This window comes from Colius striatus, chromosome 15, assembly GCF_028858725.1.
Source record: "Colius striatus isolate bColStr4 chromosome 15, bColStr4.1.hap1, whole genome shotgun sequence".
NCBI classification, from domain to species: domain Eukaryota; kingdom Metazoa; phylum Chordata; class Aves; order Coliiformes; family Coliidae; genus Colius; species Colius striatus.
This window is the reverse complement of record NC_084773.1, coordinates 14,365,395-14,383,725: the sequence shown is the minus strand read 5'-3', so window position 1 is coordinate 14,383,725 and position 18,331 is coordinate 14,365,395. Positions and strand designations below refer to the sequence as shown.

Here is an 18,331-nt window from a genome sequence, read left to right as displayed (position 1 = left end):
AAATAAAAACATAAGTTCTGCACTGAAATACTAGAGTTGTGAGGGTTTCTTTTTCTTCCAAGCAGAATATGAATTTAAAGTAGCAGAGAGGGTTGATGTCTGCTTCCACTACAGAGAGTTTTATTCAAAAGCAGATGTCAGCCTTATAGGCTCAGGGTTTATATGCAGCAGTCCTAGCAGCACATGCCAACAACCTTCAAAGGCCAGCTCTGCCTCTGTAAGGATCGGTGAATTTGTACCATACCTACTCCTCTGCTGCCAAGGTCATCACTTCACCAAGCTGTCCCAGAGCACTCATTCCACCTCCTGCTTGTATATATGATCAAGTGGAGGTAAATGTGTCAGCTTAATGCCCTTTCAAACGAAATGGTGTTACTTTCTGGATTTTGGTTTCTTTGGAGTTACATAGCAGAGGAAGAAAATGCCCTCCACTTTGCATAAAAAAAACGGACTCAGTCCTTGTCTCCTTTCACCCATCCTTTGTCCCTTTGGACTGTGATGGGACAGGCTGCCTGGAAGGATCTTTCTATTTTTTTGCATATTTCTTTGCACAAGAGAGCTAGGCTATGGGCACAAATGCACACCAAAGGGGTACATAGTGCCAGAAGTTGAAATCAAGCTCCTCCTGGACCAACAGCTGTGTTGATGCTTGTGGGCTTGACTTTCAGAAACTGAGGAAGCTATCATGTATCGACTTGAAAGTATTCAGTCAAGTGCCAAGTCACTTTGCAAATGGGACACAAGATCCTAAGTCACTTATATGCTTTTAAAAATGTTCTTACCACTACTCATTAATATTGCCAAAGAGCTCTATGATATTTAATTGGAAGCTCTACAAATACAAAAGGTTCTGTGATAATCAAGCAAGTCTCTTAGCATACAGTTTGGTTTTGCAGATACTGAGGGAAGCAGCTTGTTCTCAGAAGCCGTATCTCTGCTCCCGCTCCCTCAGCTGGTCACATGAGATGATAATGCTCATGTTTATGTGTATATTTCTAATGAGAATACCTGAATCCATTAGTCAACTTGTGGAAACATTTGCAGTTTAAAAAAATTTGTACTCAGCAAGAAAATCCTCCTCCCTGTTGTGGCAAACACACGACTCCAACTATCCCCTGTGAGAGTCACACATGCTTTGAGAAGGGTGAGCTCCCAAGTGTTTGCCTATTACAATATTCTATTGCCGTACAGATATACAAAACTACAGTAACAGTAAAACAGTCAACAGTCACCAAGCCTTTCGAGCTCCAAAGACATCCCTAATTTATATATGATGTGTATGCATGCATATATAAATGAGAGAGAATGCAGAGCAAAACCTCTTATCAGATATTAGTCACACCTTCTTGAAAGGGATATGATATTTCTGTTTGAACCACATTTTAAGTACTTTAAATTGAGATACAGAAACCTCTTCAACATTATTAACTTGGATTGAAAATAATCAATAAATAATCATTTTGCGTGTAAGTATGAAGGGAAAATATCTGATACATTAATTGTGAAACCCCTTTCTGCAACTAATGGTTGCCATAACCTAAGGGATCGATTCCATTATGGATATTTACACAGTGACCTATTACAAATACACGGAAGTATCATTTTTTTACATTGATTATCCATCTTTAAAACAGATAGTAATGTATACTTAAATGCATGCATTGCAAAAATAATTTTAAACCTTTATTACATACTCTTTGTTGAAAAGGAAATCGTTTGAGCATCATGGTATGAAGGGCACAATTTCAATTTATGTCTTAAGAACAGAGGGACAATTATGAATGTGTAAAAGCAAAAAAAACCCCTCACAACTCTTATTTGTAACAGTTGGGCAAGTGAGTTATCTAGAACAAAAACACTTCTAATCCGAACCCAAGGAAACAATACAGACATTGCTGGAGAACCAGAAAACAAACACATACTACACTTTCACAAATTGTGTTGCCTTTCAGATATGCCTGAAGCTAAATCCCCCTTCTGAACAGCTCCAACAAAAACCAGCATAAACTCCAATGTCTGATGCTGGAGGCAGTGCGTTTTAATTTGATAGACTAGTCCTGTGTCAATTTTCCATAGTAAACAACAAGGCTACTGGGGAGATAACCGCAAATCCAACTGTGAGCCGCACGAACGGCCTAAAGGTTATGGAGAAACACACCGGAGGGAAATCACACCTGAAGGAAATCACACCTGAAGGAAATCACCTCCAGCCACAGACATCTGCCACCCACAGCCACAGCACCTGCGTGCCTTGACAGCTGTAGCACCTGTCCTCTGTGCCAAAAGGGAACGGGAAAATCTCCATTTTGTGCTCCAAGCAGGGGGAAAGTCCAAGTGACATATGACCAGCTGGGAAAGAGCAGCTGGAAACTGGAGCAAGGCAGTTATAAAAGGCTCCTAGAAAGTTAAAGGTTGCCTGCAGTGGTGATGCTTTCCACTCAGAGAGGGCAAGGCTAATTGAAATACCCCCTCATCAAGGGGACATAAACTTTACAGATCTGATGATAATGATCATCATTATCTGGGAAAAACAGATAAAGTTCAACCTGGGACCGTAGCTTCTTTGTAAAAGTGAGGTCTGGTCATATTCAGGTTTGTTCCACAGCTGAAGAGGAGAAACAGCTTCTTGTATTTGTCAGTATCTCAATGTAGAGCTCTCACAGGGAAAAGAGAAGGAAACATAAACTAAAGACTCCTAGTACATTAAAAACAAGCTGTCACTAGGTTAACCAAGCCCCAAAGAAGGTATGTAGTACCTGCTTTTAGCAAATTCACTTACTGATTATCAAATCAATTTAGTGATTCACCGAAGCGCCCATCATCCCTCAAGGCCGTCACCACACGTCAACAAAAAAACAGGCAACAACGCTGCTCTTAAGGACATAACGGGTCAAATTGAAGGTCCTATTCAAATCACAGCTTCCTGCCAGTTCTGATATCCTTTTCCATCTTTCATACAATAATCCGCTAAAAACAAAGAAAACCCACCGGTTTTGAAAGTCCTGAACTTTATACTCACCAGCAAGTCTGGTGGTGGCACTATGGGGATGGCACCAGACCCTGAGGCTGCTGCAGTAAATAACTGGTCAATACCCAGAGACAAAGGTACCAGTAACTCCTCCTGGGCCTTCTGAAGGCAGTCACTTATCTTTCTGTTCTTTATTAGAAAAAGGATTTGTTTGTTGTTGCTGTTGTTAGATAAATAGGTCTTCCTCAGAGTGAGCTTCTCTCTTGCTACAGACAAAATAGGTATTGTATGTCTTCTGTTTATAAGAAATAAAATCTCTTGTTCCATTTACCTTCTTTCAAAACACGTGCATTTGGGAGAACTGGTGAGCCTATAGAGGAAACAGATCTAAATCTCTCCCTGTGCTTACGTACAAGGTACTTATCTGCATGAGCATTATTTCAAACATGCACATGCTACTTTTGTGTCCTGAGGTGTGCATTACAATCCCACAAATAATTCCCCACAATGATGAAGATATGTGGACCAGTAAAACACATTAACAGAAAGAAGCAGCATTAGGTTTAACCCAGTGACATTTTGGCATTATTAGTCATGCGAGAGCCTGGGCAGAATCTCAATCTACAAAAGCAAAACCTCAGCTGTGCCCAGCTCCCCCTCCTTTCCTCACCATCAGGTCTGCAGAGCCATCACCATGGGAGCTTTATATTCAGAATACCTCTTCCGCAAAACACCCTGCCACTGTAAGCACTGCAAACCCTCAAACTTGTTCCTTACGAGGCCCCATTTTAATCTTTTGAGCATCCTTTCTTCTTAAAGCATAAGCAGATTAAACTCACTGTGCATCCTTCTTCAGCAATCATGGTAGATGCATTAAATACAGTAAATGAAGAAGCACCGATAAGACTGCAATGCATGCATTATCTCAAATCCCAGATTGCTATAACTTTATAGAAGTAAAGAAATGAACCAAAGAACAGACTTTAAATACTGTTTCAAGGATAAAGTATCAATGTATTGATCTTACGAGTGCTATTACCAGATGGCTATCTCTGGGTGTCAGGTGAATCCATTCACTGCGAGAAAGACACGCCAGGTTGTCAAGGCCTGAAAATTATCCTTACTAATTATTTTTCTCCCACTGCCCTTTTCCTGTTCCAGCTTCTGACTGTTGCCAAATTATTCCTTGCAGTGTTTTTTGCTTTGATCTTACTTGATCCTGATGGGAAAATATCTCAACTAACTCTGCTAATAATGCAGAGATATTTTGTCAGAGATCACATATGGATGTTTTGCTACCTCAAGTGTTAAGCAGGCCAAAATGGTTCTCTAGGAAGCTGCCTTTGAAATGAGGTCTAGTTCTTTTTTTGCTATAGAAAACAGTTTCCTCTCACATGGTCTCACCTTCAAATTCCTCGGAGCTGAGCCCCATACTTGTGCTTTCATGTGTTTCATGTATATTTCATATTTCTTTTCTTTAAAATGGACCAACACAACAGCTGTTTGAGCCACAAGCATCCAGAAATTGCTGGTTTTAGTTTCTTGAAAGACTGACTTGTAAGATTGTAATCCAGTACCCTGGAAATACAGCAGTTCCCTTCCATGCTCTGTCTGGAAAGGGAACACGCAGCTCAGCACACACATCCTCTATACTATGAAGAGAATAGGAATGGGAACATTTTATCAGAGACAACATAAGGAATATCCATTTTTAGTTTTGACCAATTTGGGTCTTGGTCTTGCTGCTACTAAACAGTCTGATAAATCACCATATGGTTCAGTGGGAGGGCTAACAGGCCTTTCATAAATGGTACGCCAGAAACAACAGCATGTAGCTTTCAGCATTACTTAGTAAACAGCATGTGGTTTAACATCAGTGACTGATATGATTGAAGGTATCTACTTTGGGTATTTCCTCGAGGCAAAGGCCCTGAAAATTCTTCCTAGTTAAATGGGGAGCAAGGGGAATATTAGATGAGGTTGAGGAGATTGACATGACTATGGATTTGAGGATAGGTGACTCCATTTATGTTCAAGAAATAATGGGTTTTACTTTTACTCTCTTGAAATTTCATCTTTTGAATGCAGCTCATTAAGTGAGTGCTCACATTCCTGCCTTCCAAACAGAATGAGACCTCTCAAGCAAAGAATTTCAAATGAATCTTTTAAAAAACCTTCCCGTTATCTCCAATCTCCTATTTTGAACTGGATGTAATGACATTTCTTTTTCTTAAGGGATATTACGTTCCTGCCTGGGACGTGCCATCACAAGATTAAATATGTCACTCAACTCTCAGCAAGCCGTCTTTTCCTCAAGAGCACTAGCCTGCCCTAAGAGGATCTAGGCCTCTGAGAAAAGGGAACAGAACTCCCTGCTCAACCAAAGGGGATGAGAAACTGAAAAAAAAGGAGCTTTCCTCATTCTAAATTAATTTTTTAATTTTGGCTACTCATCTATGAGCACTTTTGCATTGTAAAAAATCAAGTCCACTTGTGCCTGAAAACCCTTGAGTGCTGCATGCAGCCATTCAGCACTGAATTTGCCATCTTAGTTGTAGACATGAACACTCTGAGGGAGTGGAAGTGCTTGATGTAGGAATAAAAATCAACTAAAATCACCTGTACAGCAATCTGCTTAAGGATCAAACACAAGAGGTTTTGTAGGCATGAACTTCAAAACACAGAATGTAGTTAAAAGCTCTATAAAGACAAAAATGCTAAAATCCTAGAAATGTAAACCATCCCTGGCATGATCAAATCTCAAAGATCTCTCTCCCTTCCATAACAAATGTGTGACAGATCCTGTGCTAATGTGTGTTTTCAATTCTCAAGTTACATCCACCTCCTGTGGTGAGCGAGGTTGCCTTTACTCAGTGTCTGAGTTTCTGTTCAAAAAACAAATATGCTCCAGCCCCAGAGAAGAATGATTCATCCTTAACTTATTAGAGAGACACTTTCAATCTTCTTTTCCTGGACAATTAACAGTCCCCTCTGGAGAAACTAACACTCTTTTGGCAGACCAGGTGCCATTTTCTGTGCTTGAATAAACTATTCATGAATTGTTAGCCCACTGCAGAGGGAAAAGCTCTTTCCCACCTGGTAATGCTATTTCTAAATCTGGTGGGAAGTCAAAATTTCCATTTCTTACACATGTGTAGATCAGGAGCTATATTGTATAACAAAAAACTCCTCCTGAATGGTCAATGGACAACATACTCAAACCTTCTTTGAGGGATATAACAACAAAGGTTTTCCTGTCCCATCAGTGAGCACCCTGGAGGCAGCTGCAGGAAGGAAACAGAAGGGGCTGCCATTTCCTGGAAATACAAGCCTGCTTTGCCTCCTCTCTGAAGCCAAAGGATAAAGCTGTGGAAAGCCTCTTCTGAGGACAGCCAGTCTGGATGGGTTGGTAATAGAAAAGGACATCATTGACCTTCTGAGGCTTGTGCTGAAAAGCCTAACTACTTAGACAATACAGATTTTTGCTTATTAAGCTCGGGAGAAAAATAGGGATCAAGAGGACACACACATTCAGGGATATGACCACTTTCCCAAAATTATTTTTTCTTCACTGAAAGATGATTGTTGTGTGTCTCAAAGCATGAGCAAACACATAGGTTTTTCTCTTATTTTCAACCACTGAATTGTTATTTCATTTCTACCAGACAGTAAACTCTCACTGTGTTTTAAATCCTTTTTCAACTTCAGTTAACATTCCCATCCTGTCTGGAAACATCATGCCTGTGAACTGGGGAAATAACTGGGACTGCACTCATATTGCTGCCTGATCTCTCACATTCTGTGAAACTTTACCATAGAAAATACAAAGGAATTCATCCCTGCAAACCTCTGGTTATAGCAGCAGCACTGCTGTACCCCAGAGAAGGAATTCCACTGGGGCAGGTGCTGCACAAACCCAGCAAAGAGACACCCTTTGTCCCAAAGAGCTTTTAAACTCAATATAATAGACAGCAGAGGGACTCAGGTGAGAGGATGAGAACGTAAATATGATATTACTGATCAGCACGGTCTGCAGCGAATGCATTTCACAGCCTGTCTCCCCCTAGAATTAAAGAGCCTTTCGGTGACCTGCATTATAAAATCAGTTTTAATGAAAACCTTTTTGGACACGTGAATAACCAGACAGCAAGATGCATCTTCCATTCTGGTTTACACAAGCTTTTGGACAATATCTCTTAGAAAACAGTTCTTTAATGTGATAAAATAGGGGGGGAAAAAAGTAAAACCAGAATATATGTACCGAGTTTTCTAGCTGCAAAAAACATGTCTGACGCAATTTATCCTCTTGGCATGAAATTATAGCAACTGTTTAGAATTCTTCAGGGAAAAAAACAAAAAATACTCAAAAATGCAATCAGTAAAACACCAGTACAACAGACAAATCACTTCCTGCTTGCTGCCTTAAATCATGATTAACGTTGGTGAAATCTATTCCCACTGTTTCAGACCCAGTGAAATTACTTCCATGGGAAATACTGTCCAACGAGCAACCGATTTGCCCATAACCACATTTAAGTTGTGGTTTTTTGTGTGTGTGCTAAAGAAATCTTATGACTTCTTAACACATTTCTGCAGTGTTTCTTTTTAGGTTTTTTTTCCCCCAAATGTTATTTATCTTTGTTAACTCCAGAGGACCCACTGGAATAAAGGAAGGGTTGTATATCTCCAGGGGAGGATGTCCCAAGGTCCTACGACTGTCAGATATGCCTGATGGAAAGAGGCAGTCCCCAACGCATACCTAACTTCGCATGTTTTTAACCAGCATCCCAGGACCTTTGTGCACAGCTGACCTGGCACAGCATGGCATGGAAATACACCCAACTTGTGCACCCATTGCACACTCACACATACTGAGAGCTTGCAGCCCAGAGACACTTGACTGACCTACAGCTCATCTCTCTGTAAGCCTCATACACTTCATAGCTGTGCATTTGCTCTGAAAAAATTACCTTCCTGTGTCCAAGTTCCCAAACAAGAAGCAATTTTGGAAAACTTGGCTCTCTGTTTAAGACTGAGGTAGCCATTTCCACTGAGCAATAAAATAGCTCTCTAGCAGCTGCAGGAGTAAGTTTCTTTCTGCAAGCTCCTGTATCTAGCCATACTAAATGAAGTAGTGTTTCTGTCTTAAGATGTATTTGCACAGAGAGATGCTGAAGTTCAGTTGACTCTTCACCACTAACATGTAACACAGTCTCCCTGCCTGTGCTTTTCTCTGCTGGGGGAAGAAAGCTGACATGGACAAGACAGAGAAGAGTTCCTGATAAATATCCCTTCAGTTCTATCCAAATCCTAGGCTGTTCCTTACAGCTAGGGCCCAATAAAATCATCTTCTTGTAATGAGATACTTTGCAGAAGCCTGCCAGGTACTTTAACATGGTAGCTACCTAACATAGTGAACCAGCAGAAACAGCTATCACCTGCTGTCATCTTCCTCCTCCTCCCATCATCCAGTAATTATTCCAAAAGTACAGAATTTAGCAAACTCCCATACAAATTTTCCGCCCTTTTCTTGCCACATTGAGTATTCAGAATGAATGTCAGTAAATCCAGTGGCCCAAGTACCCAGTAAGCTCAGCACGTAAAGCTCACCTTTACAGCTAGGGACAGACAGTTCCATTTTTCAAACTCAGACAATCCCACATTTCAAGTAACAATCCTATTGAATCTGCTACCTTTCATTAAAGTAGCTCTTATAACTCTGTCAAATTCTCCAACCTTTGTATTGATTTTTTTCTCCTATTCAAAATAACTCTCCTTTACAACAAGAGCTGGCTGTCAGCCTCTTATCTCTTACTTTCACCCCATCTGATCCTCCTTCTCCTTGTCAGTTTTTCCATATTCCAATTAATCATGTAGAAAAATCAGAGATTTATGTTAAGAGGAATGTACAACTCTTCATTCGTTATTAACATACTGTAATTGCAGTGTAGTGTTACTGCCTCTGACCTTTTCAGCAAGACAGTGGAAATCCTTTGAGGAAAGCAGGACATTCCCAGCCAACATGAAAGAGTTATATGTATCTGGTTTGTATTACTGCATAGTTATTTCAAAATAAAACTCTGGATGCATTGTAACGTTTGCAACTCACTGTAGAAATGACTGGGGCCTGGTAGGCAGCAGGAACACACCGCCATAAAACCAAACTGCTGGTATGTCCCTAAATTTTGTCTGGGTCTCTAAACGAACAGTCCCAAGATGCCTTAACCCCTCCACTAAACATATTTTCATTTCAGACCATCCTCTCATGTTTATTCTTAATTATCACAGGGCATTCACAGAAAAGATCAGCCAGATGGAGACTAAATATTTCACTACTACAAGATGAAGCATTCTGCTCTAAAATGGAACCTTGATTGGAATAAAGTCATTAATTAAAGTCTCCACTGATTCTCCTGTCAGTACACAGGAGGCACTAAAGACAACTGTGATGAGAAATAAGCAGTAAACCACACAGTTATAAGATGATGTTTAACTTGCACTGCTCACAATCTTTACAGTGCAACAACACAGAAACTCCACCGTGTGCTCAATGTATCCATCCAATTTCTGTTTTAAAATTACGACACACTGATTTCGTGATGGTAAGAAACCTGAACAGCAAAGAAGAATGAAGTCTGGAGACTCCTGGACTAAAATCTTACTTTACTGGAGATAAGACAGAACAGTAGTTTTGACTTTTCAGCATCTTGTATTTTAAGAGTATTTTATGGTTATCTGGACCCTCGAAGACTCTGGGGAACGGGGAGACAGAAGACTGTAAGAAAACAGACTGAAAAAACCATGTTAAGTGTCAGTTTGGAAAAAAAAAATTAAATGTGAAAATCCCCAAGACATCTCCTTGTCTGAATGATTAAGTCAGGGGTGCTGTAAAAGATGTAGATGGAATAAGCAGTGCATGCTAAATTCCCTGGACACATTACAGCACAGATAGCACAAGTATGGAGCCAAATCCTCACTCAAAAAGAGTTTCACCAGCACATCTTCCATCAGTCACGGGGAGTTCCAGGTATCTCCCTGTAAGAGTGGGTTTGACCCTTGGAGAGAAAATTCATTCAAAGAGACAAAGTCTCTCACTGTGATATATTCCCAATGGTCCTCTTTACATCCCTCTATCATTTATTGACTTATGCTTTGATACATCCTGCCAGATGGAGGCAAGGAAATTTGAAGAGCAACTAGTAAATGAAATAAAAGGAAATAAAAGCAAAGCTGGATCCTGTTTCAGAATTAGTCTTTACTTGTGCTTGAAGCCAACACCAGAGATCCTTGTAAAATTACAATTACCAGATATGTCGGATGCCAGAAATAATTAACTCAGCTGCAACATAGAAACATAGGGTGTTAGTTCTCTCCTGTATATCAAGAAAACATAATGCAATATGTTAATCTTTTATTGTAAAAAAGCGTACAAATATCTAAACAAGACTTAAAAAGGCAACAAGTGTAAAACTAAAGATCAGAAAAGGCTCCAATTCTTACAGTAAAAAGTAAATATCTTCTTCCATCCACAGGTGGACAAAAGTCTGGACATATACTGTAAATGACTCCAGGTGTTATATAAAGACTTAACATTCAGGATAAAACAAAAGCCCATTAACTATTTTCTGTTTATTCCCTGTACTAAAGGTGTTTGTGCACTGAATACCACACATTTCTTTTACATGAATGGCATTGATTGTCTTCTGCCTGTGATAATATAAAACATAAGAATTTAAGTGATATAATGAGAGGTAGGATAGCAAATAGTGATAAACTTTGGCAAGGAGATCTGAGCATTCAAATTAGAGCAACTAGCTGTAGATCTAGACCACACTGAAGTTAGTGCATACATTCAAAGAGAAAGGGAAGAAAATCTAAGTAGCAGCAAGAATAAAGATAGCATTACAACCTGGAAAGACTTCTAAGAAACATGCTTAAAGAAGAGCAAGAACTGCAAATGCAAATGATTGTTTTGTAGTAACACTTGAAAAAAAAAAATGAATCTATCAAGATAATGTAAAAGCTCGTTAATCAACATGGAAGGGTGTTAGCTCTTAATTTTCTGCTGGGATGGTTCGTGGGGTTTTGTTGGGGTTTTCAATGGAGTTTTTTTTTCTTTTTTAATTGAGAACAACTCAAAATCTCTGAAAACATACATGTTGGCACTTGTAGGTACAAAATCACATTGCTATTTCAGAAGCCACATTGATGTTCCTATTACCAATTTGGCCTAGACACTGCAAGTTTGTTCATGTAAGATTAAAGGGATGAAGTCTCTATGGCATATTGCAGTATAGTCCTTGGAATAAGATTCTCATTTACTAAATAAATTACTGTATATTACTGTATAATGGTGTTCACATTATAACTGACAATTAGCACCATTAAAGAGAAAGCTCATAAACAGCCAAAGCTCACATCAAATTAACTCAGTCATGATTAAAATCACTCTTCTGATTTTTGCTCCTCACAGAAAGAATCAGCATTTTGCATAAAAATGAGTACAAAACAGCTAAAATATGAAATCACAAGTTATGCCGGGACAGCGGTCCCAAACTACACCAGCACAGCACAGCAGTGCAGTTGTCAGCAGTTCATTGGCTTAGGAAGGGTTTTTCACAGGGTTTCCCTCCTGGCTGGCGTGGGAAGACCTGGCTGGCCTGCCGCAAGCTCTGCACAGGCAGGCCTAGGAACCCGTGCGGTGACACTGGAGATTTAAGTCTTGCAATTACTCCTCTTGGCTCTAATGAGGGGAACCTGGGTTCTCTCCTGGCCTGAGGGAAGCTCATCATCTTGGTTTTAATTTTGTCACTTTAAATAGTTTCTAGCGTTTGTATGTTCATTTATACTGCTCTGACTTTAGAAAAAGAAAAACCTGAGTAATTATAGCGAGAGGAACAATAACGAAATACAAAGGAGTCAGCAATTCATTAAAATTTACAGAATGCAATGTTAAAAACTTTTTTTAACTTGAAGAAAAAAGGAGAGAGACTTTTACTAAATTGGCACAGAGCCCACATCCTCATTAGGATTCGCACTCCACTCACACAGCGAAACACTAATGGTATCGCTCTCATCTTCAGCCCCACAGCACTAGCTCCTGGCCTCAGCCTCACCCAGATGACAGTGCTAAAATGGCAAGATGGAGGGTAAAGAGAAATTTCAAGCCAGTGCTCGCCAGGCCTCGTATCAAACTGGAACCTGGCTGTGGATGAAAGTCTGAAGGAAGTGGACCTCTCCATTCATGAATCTTACTTCAGTGACAGCCAAGCTCATAATAGCTTTGTAAGACTCAAGTGTCACCAAGGAAAATCTAATCAATAAATAAGCAACCAAGACCACATAAAGAATACCATTACATATGCCATGGTTTGAAAAGGCATCACACTACGCTACATATAAATAGAAGTACTGCAGGATAATATGTCTTTGATCCAACATGCCTTTAAAGAAGGAAACAAAAGGATGTTCTCATATATCACACCAACTAATCTAACATATAAGTCACAAAAAAATTATGATCCAGATGGGCTTCAATGAAGGAAACCAATTAACGTAGACAGCCTTACCCTCTGACACATCAGTTGTAATAATAAAAACCAAACAACATGGTCAAACAATAATGCTCGGTATTATATCTGACATTTCTAATTAGTTCCTGCATCCTCTTCAAGTAAAAAGTGTACCAGCAAGCATTTTGTTTCCCAGAGGAAAAAACGACTCAACTTCATGTGCACAGAGTACAGTCTATGGATGCAGTTGATCTATCTGCATTCCCTTAGGAAATGCTTTGAAACTAAAGGGTTTTGCATAGTCCACATCTGGTTGCACAATTACATTCAGAAAATGTTTCCTTTTAGCTGCCTCACTACTGTAACTACTGCAGATTCAGAATGTTAATACCTATGTGTTCCTTAAAAGCTTTATCTATGTCCACAGGCTTAGATTAATCAGAATGATTTGGGCTTTGGTCTCTGTAGGATAGGATTTTGGGGTTTCCTTTCTACAGCTTTCCTAGAAATGCCACTTCTCAAATGAAGTACAGTATTTCTGTACTTCTGGTAGAGACCTCCCAGCATCAGGCAATTAGGTTTACAAGCTGAACTACAATTAGCATTACAAATTAAAAGCTCTGTCATGCATACACATACAGTTACTGTTTGAGTGGTCTAATCCCATCTGTGAGGACTGGTTTTGCTCGTATTGGCAAAGATTACTCAGTTTCATCACCTCAGACCTACTGGACCCTTCAAAGCTACCCTTTTTAGCACATGATTGAAATTTGGAATTCATGGGTAGGAAATGGATAGCATCACAATTGGGAAAGGCTTTGCTTGGAAACTGCTCTTTCTTTACAAAACAGTAAAGGAAACACTGTGGGAATTCTGCTAATGCTATCATATCCAGTAAGGCCAGAGAGCAGAGGTTCATGTCACTGCAATGTACAAAAATAACTTGGAAAACTACATTTTCATTATTAGGATTAACACTAAATCTGATACAGCAATTTATTTTGCACAGCATTCACAAACAAGTGACCTAAATTCTGAAAAGCAGTCTCTTTTTTTCTCTTTTTAAAATTTAAAGTAGAACAATTTAGCATTCCAACCACTCAAAAAGAAAATGTAGAATATTTAAACCAAAAGAAAATAATTTCTCAGGAATTTTCTTTTTTCCAAAGTAAAAATAAGTTCCATTCATCAAGCCAGCATCAAAAAGCCTTGGCATCCTAAGAAAGGATTTGTGAAGTGGAAATACTATTTCTGACACAAACAAGAAGGCCCAGGCTCCTTCACCATCTCCACTCCCTGAAATTTCTAAAGAGGAGCTGAGTGCTCCTTCTGCTACCCACAAATAGGTTTACAAATATCAGTATGGCCAACTGAGCCAGAACAGCATGACAATTTTTGGGCCTTTGCTCCATGTGTTCCGGGCTGGCCCCTTGTGAGAAATTACAACTACATCAAGTCAGAAGCTGTTGGAAAAGCTTGCTAAAAAGAAGATTAAAAAAAAAAAAAAATCTCTGCCTCACAGAATATCCAATGCATGCCTTTAAACTTGGGAGACAAAAAAACGGCTTCTAATACTCATGTGATGGGGCAGCTGGAGCAGGGAGGTGGAAATTGGAGGTTTTGGTTATGCACCAGAGCCTATGAGAATCTCCTATTGTGCTTTGGGAGCTCCTTCCCGTCTCCTGAAAAATTTGATGTCATAGTCTATCAAGGAGCTGTTTTTTGCTTGGTAACAGGGGGAGCGAGTTGCAGTGAAGACCCTGTAAAGAGCTTTTGGACTCTCCCCCGGCTTCTGGGTTCAGACCCATCTCAGGCCCGGCTGGGCCAATCTGGCGCCTCTGTGATCACTTATTAGGGACGGGAATTTGAAGTGCTGGCAAGAGCTGTGAGAGTGATACAAGATGGAGGTGACCACATGGACTCCACAGTCAGAGACGAAGGAAGGAGGAGCACCAGACCAGAGACCCCTCTGCAAGCCATAGTGAGAATGCAGCTGTACCCCTGCAACCCATGCAGGGCCATGGCAGGGCTGAGAGCCACCAGCAGATCCGGGTGAGTGACTGTGTGGGGAGACGGCCATGGCACAGGCCGTGCTGGAGCCTGTGCGCTGCAGAGCAGACCCACATGAGAGGCAGAGAGGAGCTGCAGCCCTTGGGATAAATGCACGTAGGAGCAGCCCATGCAGGGCTGTGTGTGTGTGAGTACCCCACGGACTTGCAGAGAGGACTGGTGCGGAGCACACCTGCCCTGAGGAGGGACAAACGGCAGAAACTATCAGGAACAGATTGACTGAAACCCCCACTCCCTGCCCCAATGAGCCATTTGGCGGGGAGGAGGTAAAAACACCAGGATCAGGACTCTGAGCCCCGGAAGAGGGGAGGAGTGGGGAGAAAGTGGTCTTAAAGGGCTGGTCGGATTCCTCAGTGTTGTACCACTCTGTGTTGTTTTATTTTTGTTATGTTTTGGGGTTTTATGGTTATGCTTTAGTTGGTGTTGCATTAAATTATTTTCTTTTTTCTTCCCCCAGATGAGTAGCCTGGTCTGTTTTGTCCTGGACCTTAAGCCGCAATTAAGCTCTCCATGCCCTTTGGCAATCCTGGTCTTTGGTACTTGAGGTTAATTGTGGTCTTTTGTTCCCTGATGGGCCTAAACCAGGACACCTGACCTGGCTAAAGCCATGTGATGAATTGTGGAAAGCTGAATCAAATTTTTGCAAGCCCCACCTCACAAGACAACCATTTCTGCTTTCTAAGCAAGCACAGTACCCTGCAACCTGCTCACCTCCACATGCCACACTCTGGAAGTGCTTATCTGCTTACTGACAGGCACAGGTAATCCCAGATAACATCTGTGTTATCTCACTATTCGAAGCCTTGAGTATAGAGTGAAAAGTATCAACAAACTCTATTGACACAGAAAACATTGCAGTGAGGACAGAGCAGCCTATCAGTCACAAGCCAAGACCCAACTGCAGCAGGTGCCAGGAGCCTCCCTGCCAGGTAAAGGGGTCATGCAGTTGCCTAGCCCCATGCTCTGGGCATGGTTACACTGGCAGAGGCTGTGCCTGGGCTGATACTGCCTGTGATAGCTGGCAGACCAGGGCTGGCTTGGGTCCAGCTGGCCATTGCACAAGCAGAGCAAACACACAGCCGTTTGCACAGATCTATGTAAGATGTCCTGTTAGGACACAGCAAGGGACCACAGCTGAATACAGGTAGAGAGAGAGGCCATACATGTGCAAGGAAGCAAGTACCCATGAAAGGCAGAGTTCTCAGCATGGCGCTCCCAAACTGCTGCTATTTGTTTGTAAGCATCATGGGAAAGAAAGGATTTGGAGGAAAACGAGGTCACTTTGCAGATATTTGCAAGGAGATTCTCCCACTCACGAAAAGCTTACGGGAGCAACGAGAAAAGTAGCCACTTGCAACTAAACCCATGGGACATGAAAGCTGGCAATGCTAGCAAAGCAGAGCTCAGAGCTGACACTGGAATAGCACATAAGAGATGATAGATAGAGCGCTGCGAGGGCTGGAGGGGCCTTGAAAGTGATATGTTCACTGAAGGAAACGTTTCCCTGTTTCACAGTCTTCTCAAACTACAGCAATACATTCTGATTTTATTCTTTTCAAGAATATAAGCACATGGCTTTCCACTCACCTCAACGGGGAACCTCTTGCCGTTGATGCTGTGCTCAGAGCCAGCTGATCCATTGCTTTGACCCCAGTGAAACTCCACTTTCTCTGCCTTGAATCTGCCCGGCAACCCGGCACCACTGACAAAATAATCATCCTTCAGCAGGATGGCAACTGCACACACAGAAGAAGGAAAAAGACATTCTTAGCACAATTTCTCTGAAGCATTTACAGTTTTTGCTCATTATATTAGAATACTTCCAGTGCAAGTAAAACGTCGGGTCATCATTTTCCTCTTTACGGGGATTGATTTAAAAAAAAAAAAGTCTCCCAGTAATGCTGGCTAATTATGGAAGTGATTATGAAGTTACAGAGGCTACAGAAAATCCCCGAGTCCAAATTTCTCAAGGACTTTTTGCCCTTCTTGTTGGACTTTGATTAAAATTTAAATGGCAAACTCCATCAAAACCTGTTTAATGTGATTCCAGGGAATAAGGGCTGACCATATTCCTTGACCTTACAAATCACTGAAGGTCTGTAGATCACAAGATAAGAATGGATCCTCTGTTTGTTGGATATCTATTTTGTTAGGGGAGGAGGGAAGACTTGTCCACCTCTAGTAGAGATGCCTTGTCCCACCTCTATTGATGGACATGATGAGTCTTTTCCTTAGTCTTCCTGCTCCTCCTTTCTGTAAAATAGGGAGAGTCACAGTAAGATTTTTTAGACCCACTGAGGAGGCATCCTCCACGAGAACTGAGTTTCATTACAGTAACTGTGACATTATTCGGTGATTCAATAAGGGTCAAAAGGATCATCTTTGTATTTTCATTTCATTTCCCAAAGTCTTTGTATTTTATGTAACAACAAAGGCTGTATGTCCAAATAGAGGGCAAAATCACATGGTGGCAGGTGGTACATGTTATAGGGGAGATCTACAATCTAACCAAAAACTGCAAATTGCTGTCTGCTGCTCTCACTACATGATCATCTACCTTTCTAGCATCTCTCTTTCTTAATATGCATTAATACTCACTACAAAATCCTCTTCTTATCACTTAGAAAACTGTTGCTTAAAAACAGAACTAAAATTAGGATTTTGTTCTAGTAACAGCCATTGCAGCCCACCACTTGCTGTGCCCAGAATCCTTTGATTAAAGTTTGAGGTTTGTTTTTTGGTGTGGGTTTTTTAGGTTTGTTTTTTGGTGTGGGTTTTTTTTTAATGGGAACAGAACAACCCACAAAAATTTCTCTGTGTTCTCAAGCCAACTGTGTCATCACAATGGGAACATTAATATAAATCCCATTTTTTTATGTAAGAGGGAGGATGAAAAAAACCAAAAAAGCCAGTTGTGAAATAAAAGTTATTCCTCTGTTGATGAATCAGTGGCAGGCTTTGCTGTAGGCTAGGCTTTTTGCCATGCCAGGGCTGCTCTCCCATGACTACAGACAGCTGGCTACAGAAGCCACATCTCAGGTGAAACTATACAAGTTACACACCTCTCAACTTTAAATTGTTTATGTTAAGAACATGTAAATGTTATATTGCATGAGATGTTCAGATGTTTCTAAATTGTGCCAGTGACATCATGGTCTTCTTCTCTTCCATGAATTCTGGTTCTTTTGGCACTCTCTTTGCATCAAAGTGTTTGTATAGGAAGATAGATGGTACAGGACTGGCTATAGGATATTGCCTGTGTCAGCCAAGGTAATGCTGGTGGTCAGTATCTTCTTACACCAAATCTTTGAAACATAAGCAACTGAAAGCACCATTGCTCAATCCCCTCCTTAAAAAAATCTCAATGAGCTCAGCAATAATTTATATACCAAAAATCTCACTCAATTGGTTATAAATTCCATAGATAAAATTGTTGGAGATGAGGAACGCAGGAAAGCGGATTCATGTGCATCTGTTAAAAACCCTCTTTGGGGATCCAGTTGCATCTAATAAATATTTGATAGTTCCTAAATCATTTATGGCTCTGTCAGGGGTCATTTTACTTGTTTTAGATGAATAATTAAAATGATAATTAGGAGGATGTACAATCTGAAATGTTCATCTAATTGTTCATTTTACAGTATTTCTTACACTGCTGAGCTGTACGACACATGTTCTTATCACCTTCCTGTCTTAGCAGCATCCCCTTATTGCCAGTGATTTGGGAACTTTCCTCTCTTCCATGTGACCTCTAGTATTTGAGACTGCAATAACCTCATCA

General features: G+C 40.7%; 1 protein-coding gene across 1 annotated transcript in view; it reads right to left on the bottom strand.

The window, feature by feature from the left end:
* The window catches only part of PTPRG (protein tyrosine phosphatase receptor type G), a 407,362-nt gene that overhangs the window by 167,819 nt on the left and 221,212 nt on the right, over nucleotides 1–18,331 (bottom strand). Inside the window, exon 4 of the mRNA XM_062008042.1 lies at nucleotides 16,138–16,286. Within this exon, the coding sequence (XP_061864026.1) occupies nucleotides 16,138–16,286 (149 nt within the window). The remainder of the gene's footprint in view (nucleotides 1–16,137; nucleotides 16,287–18,331) is intronic.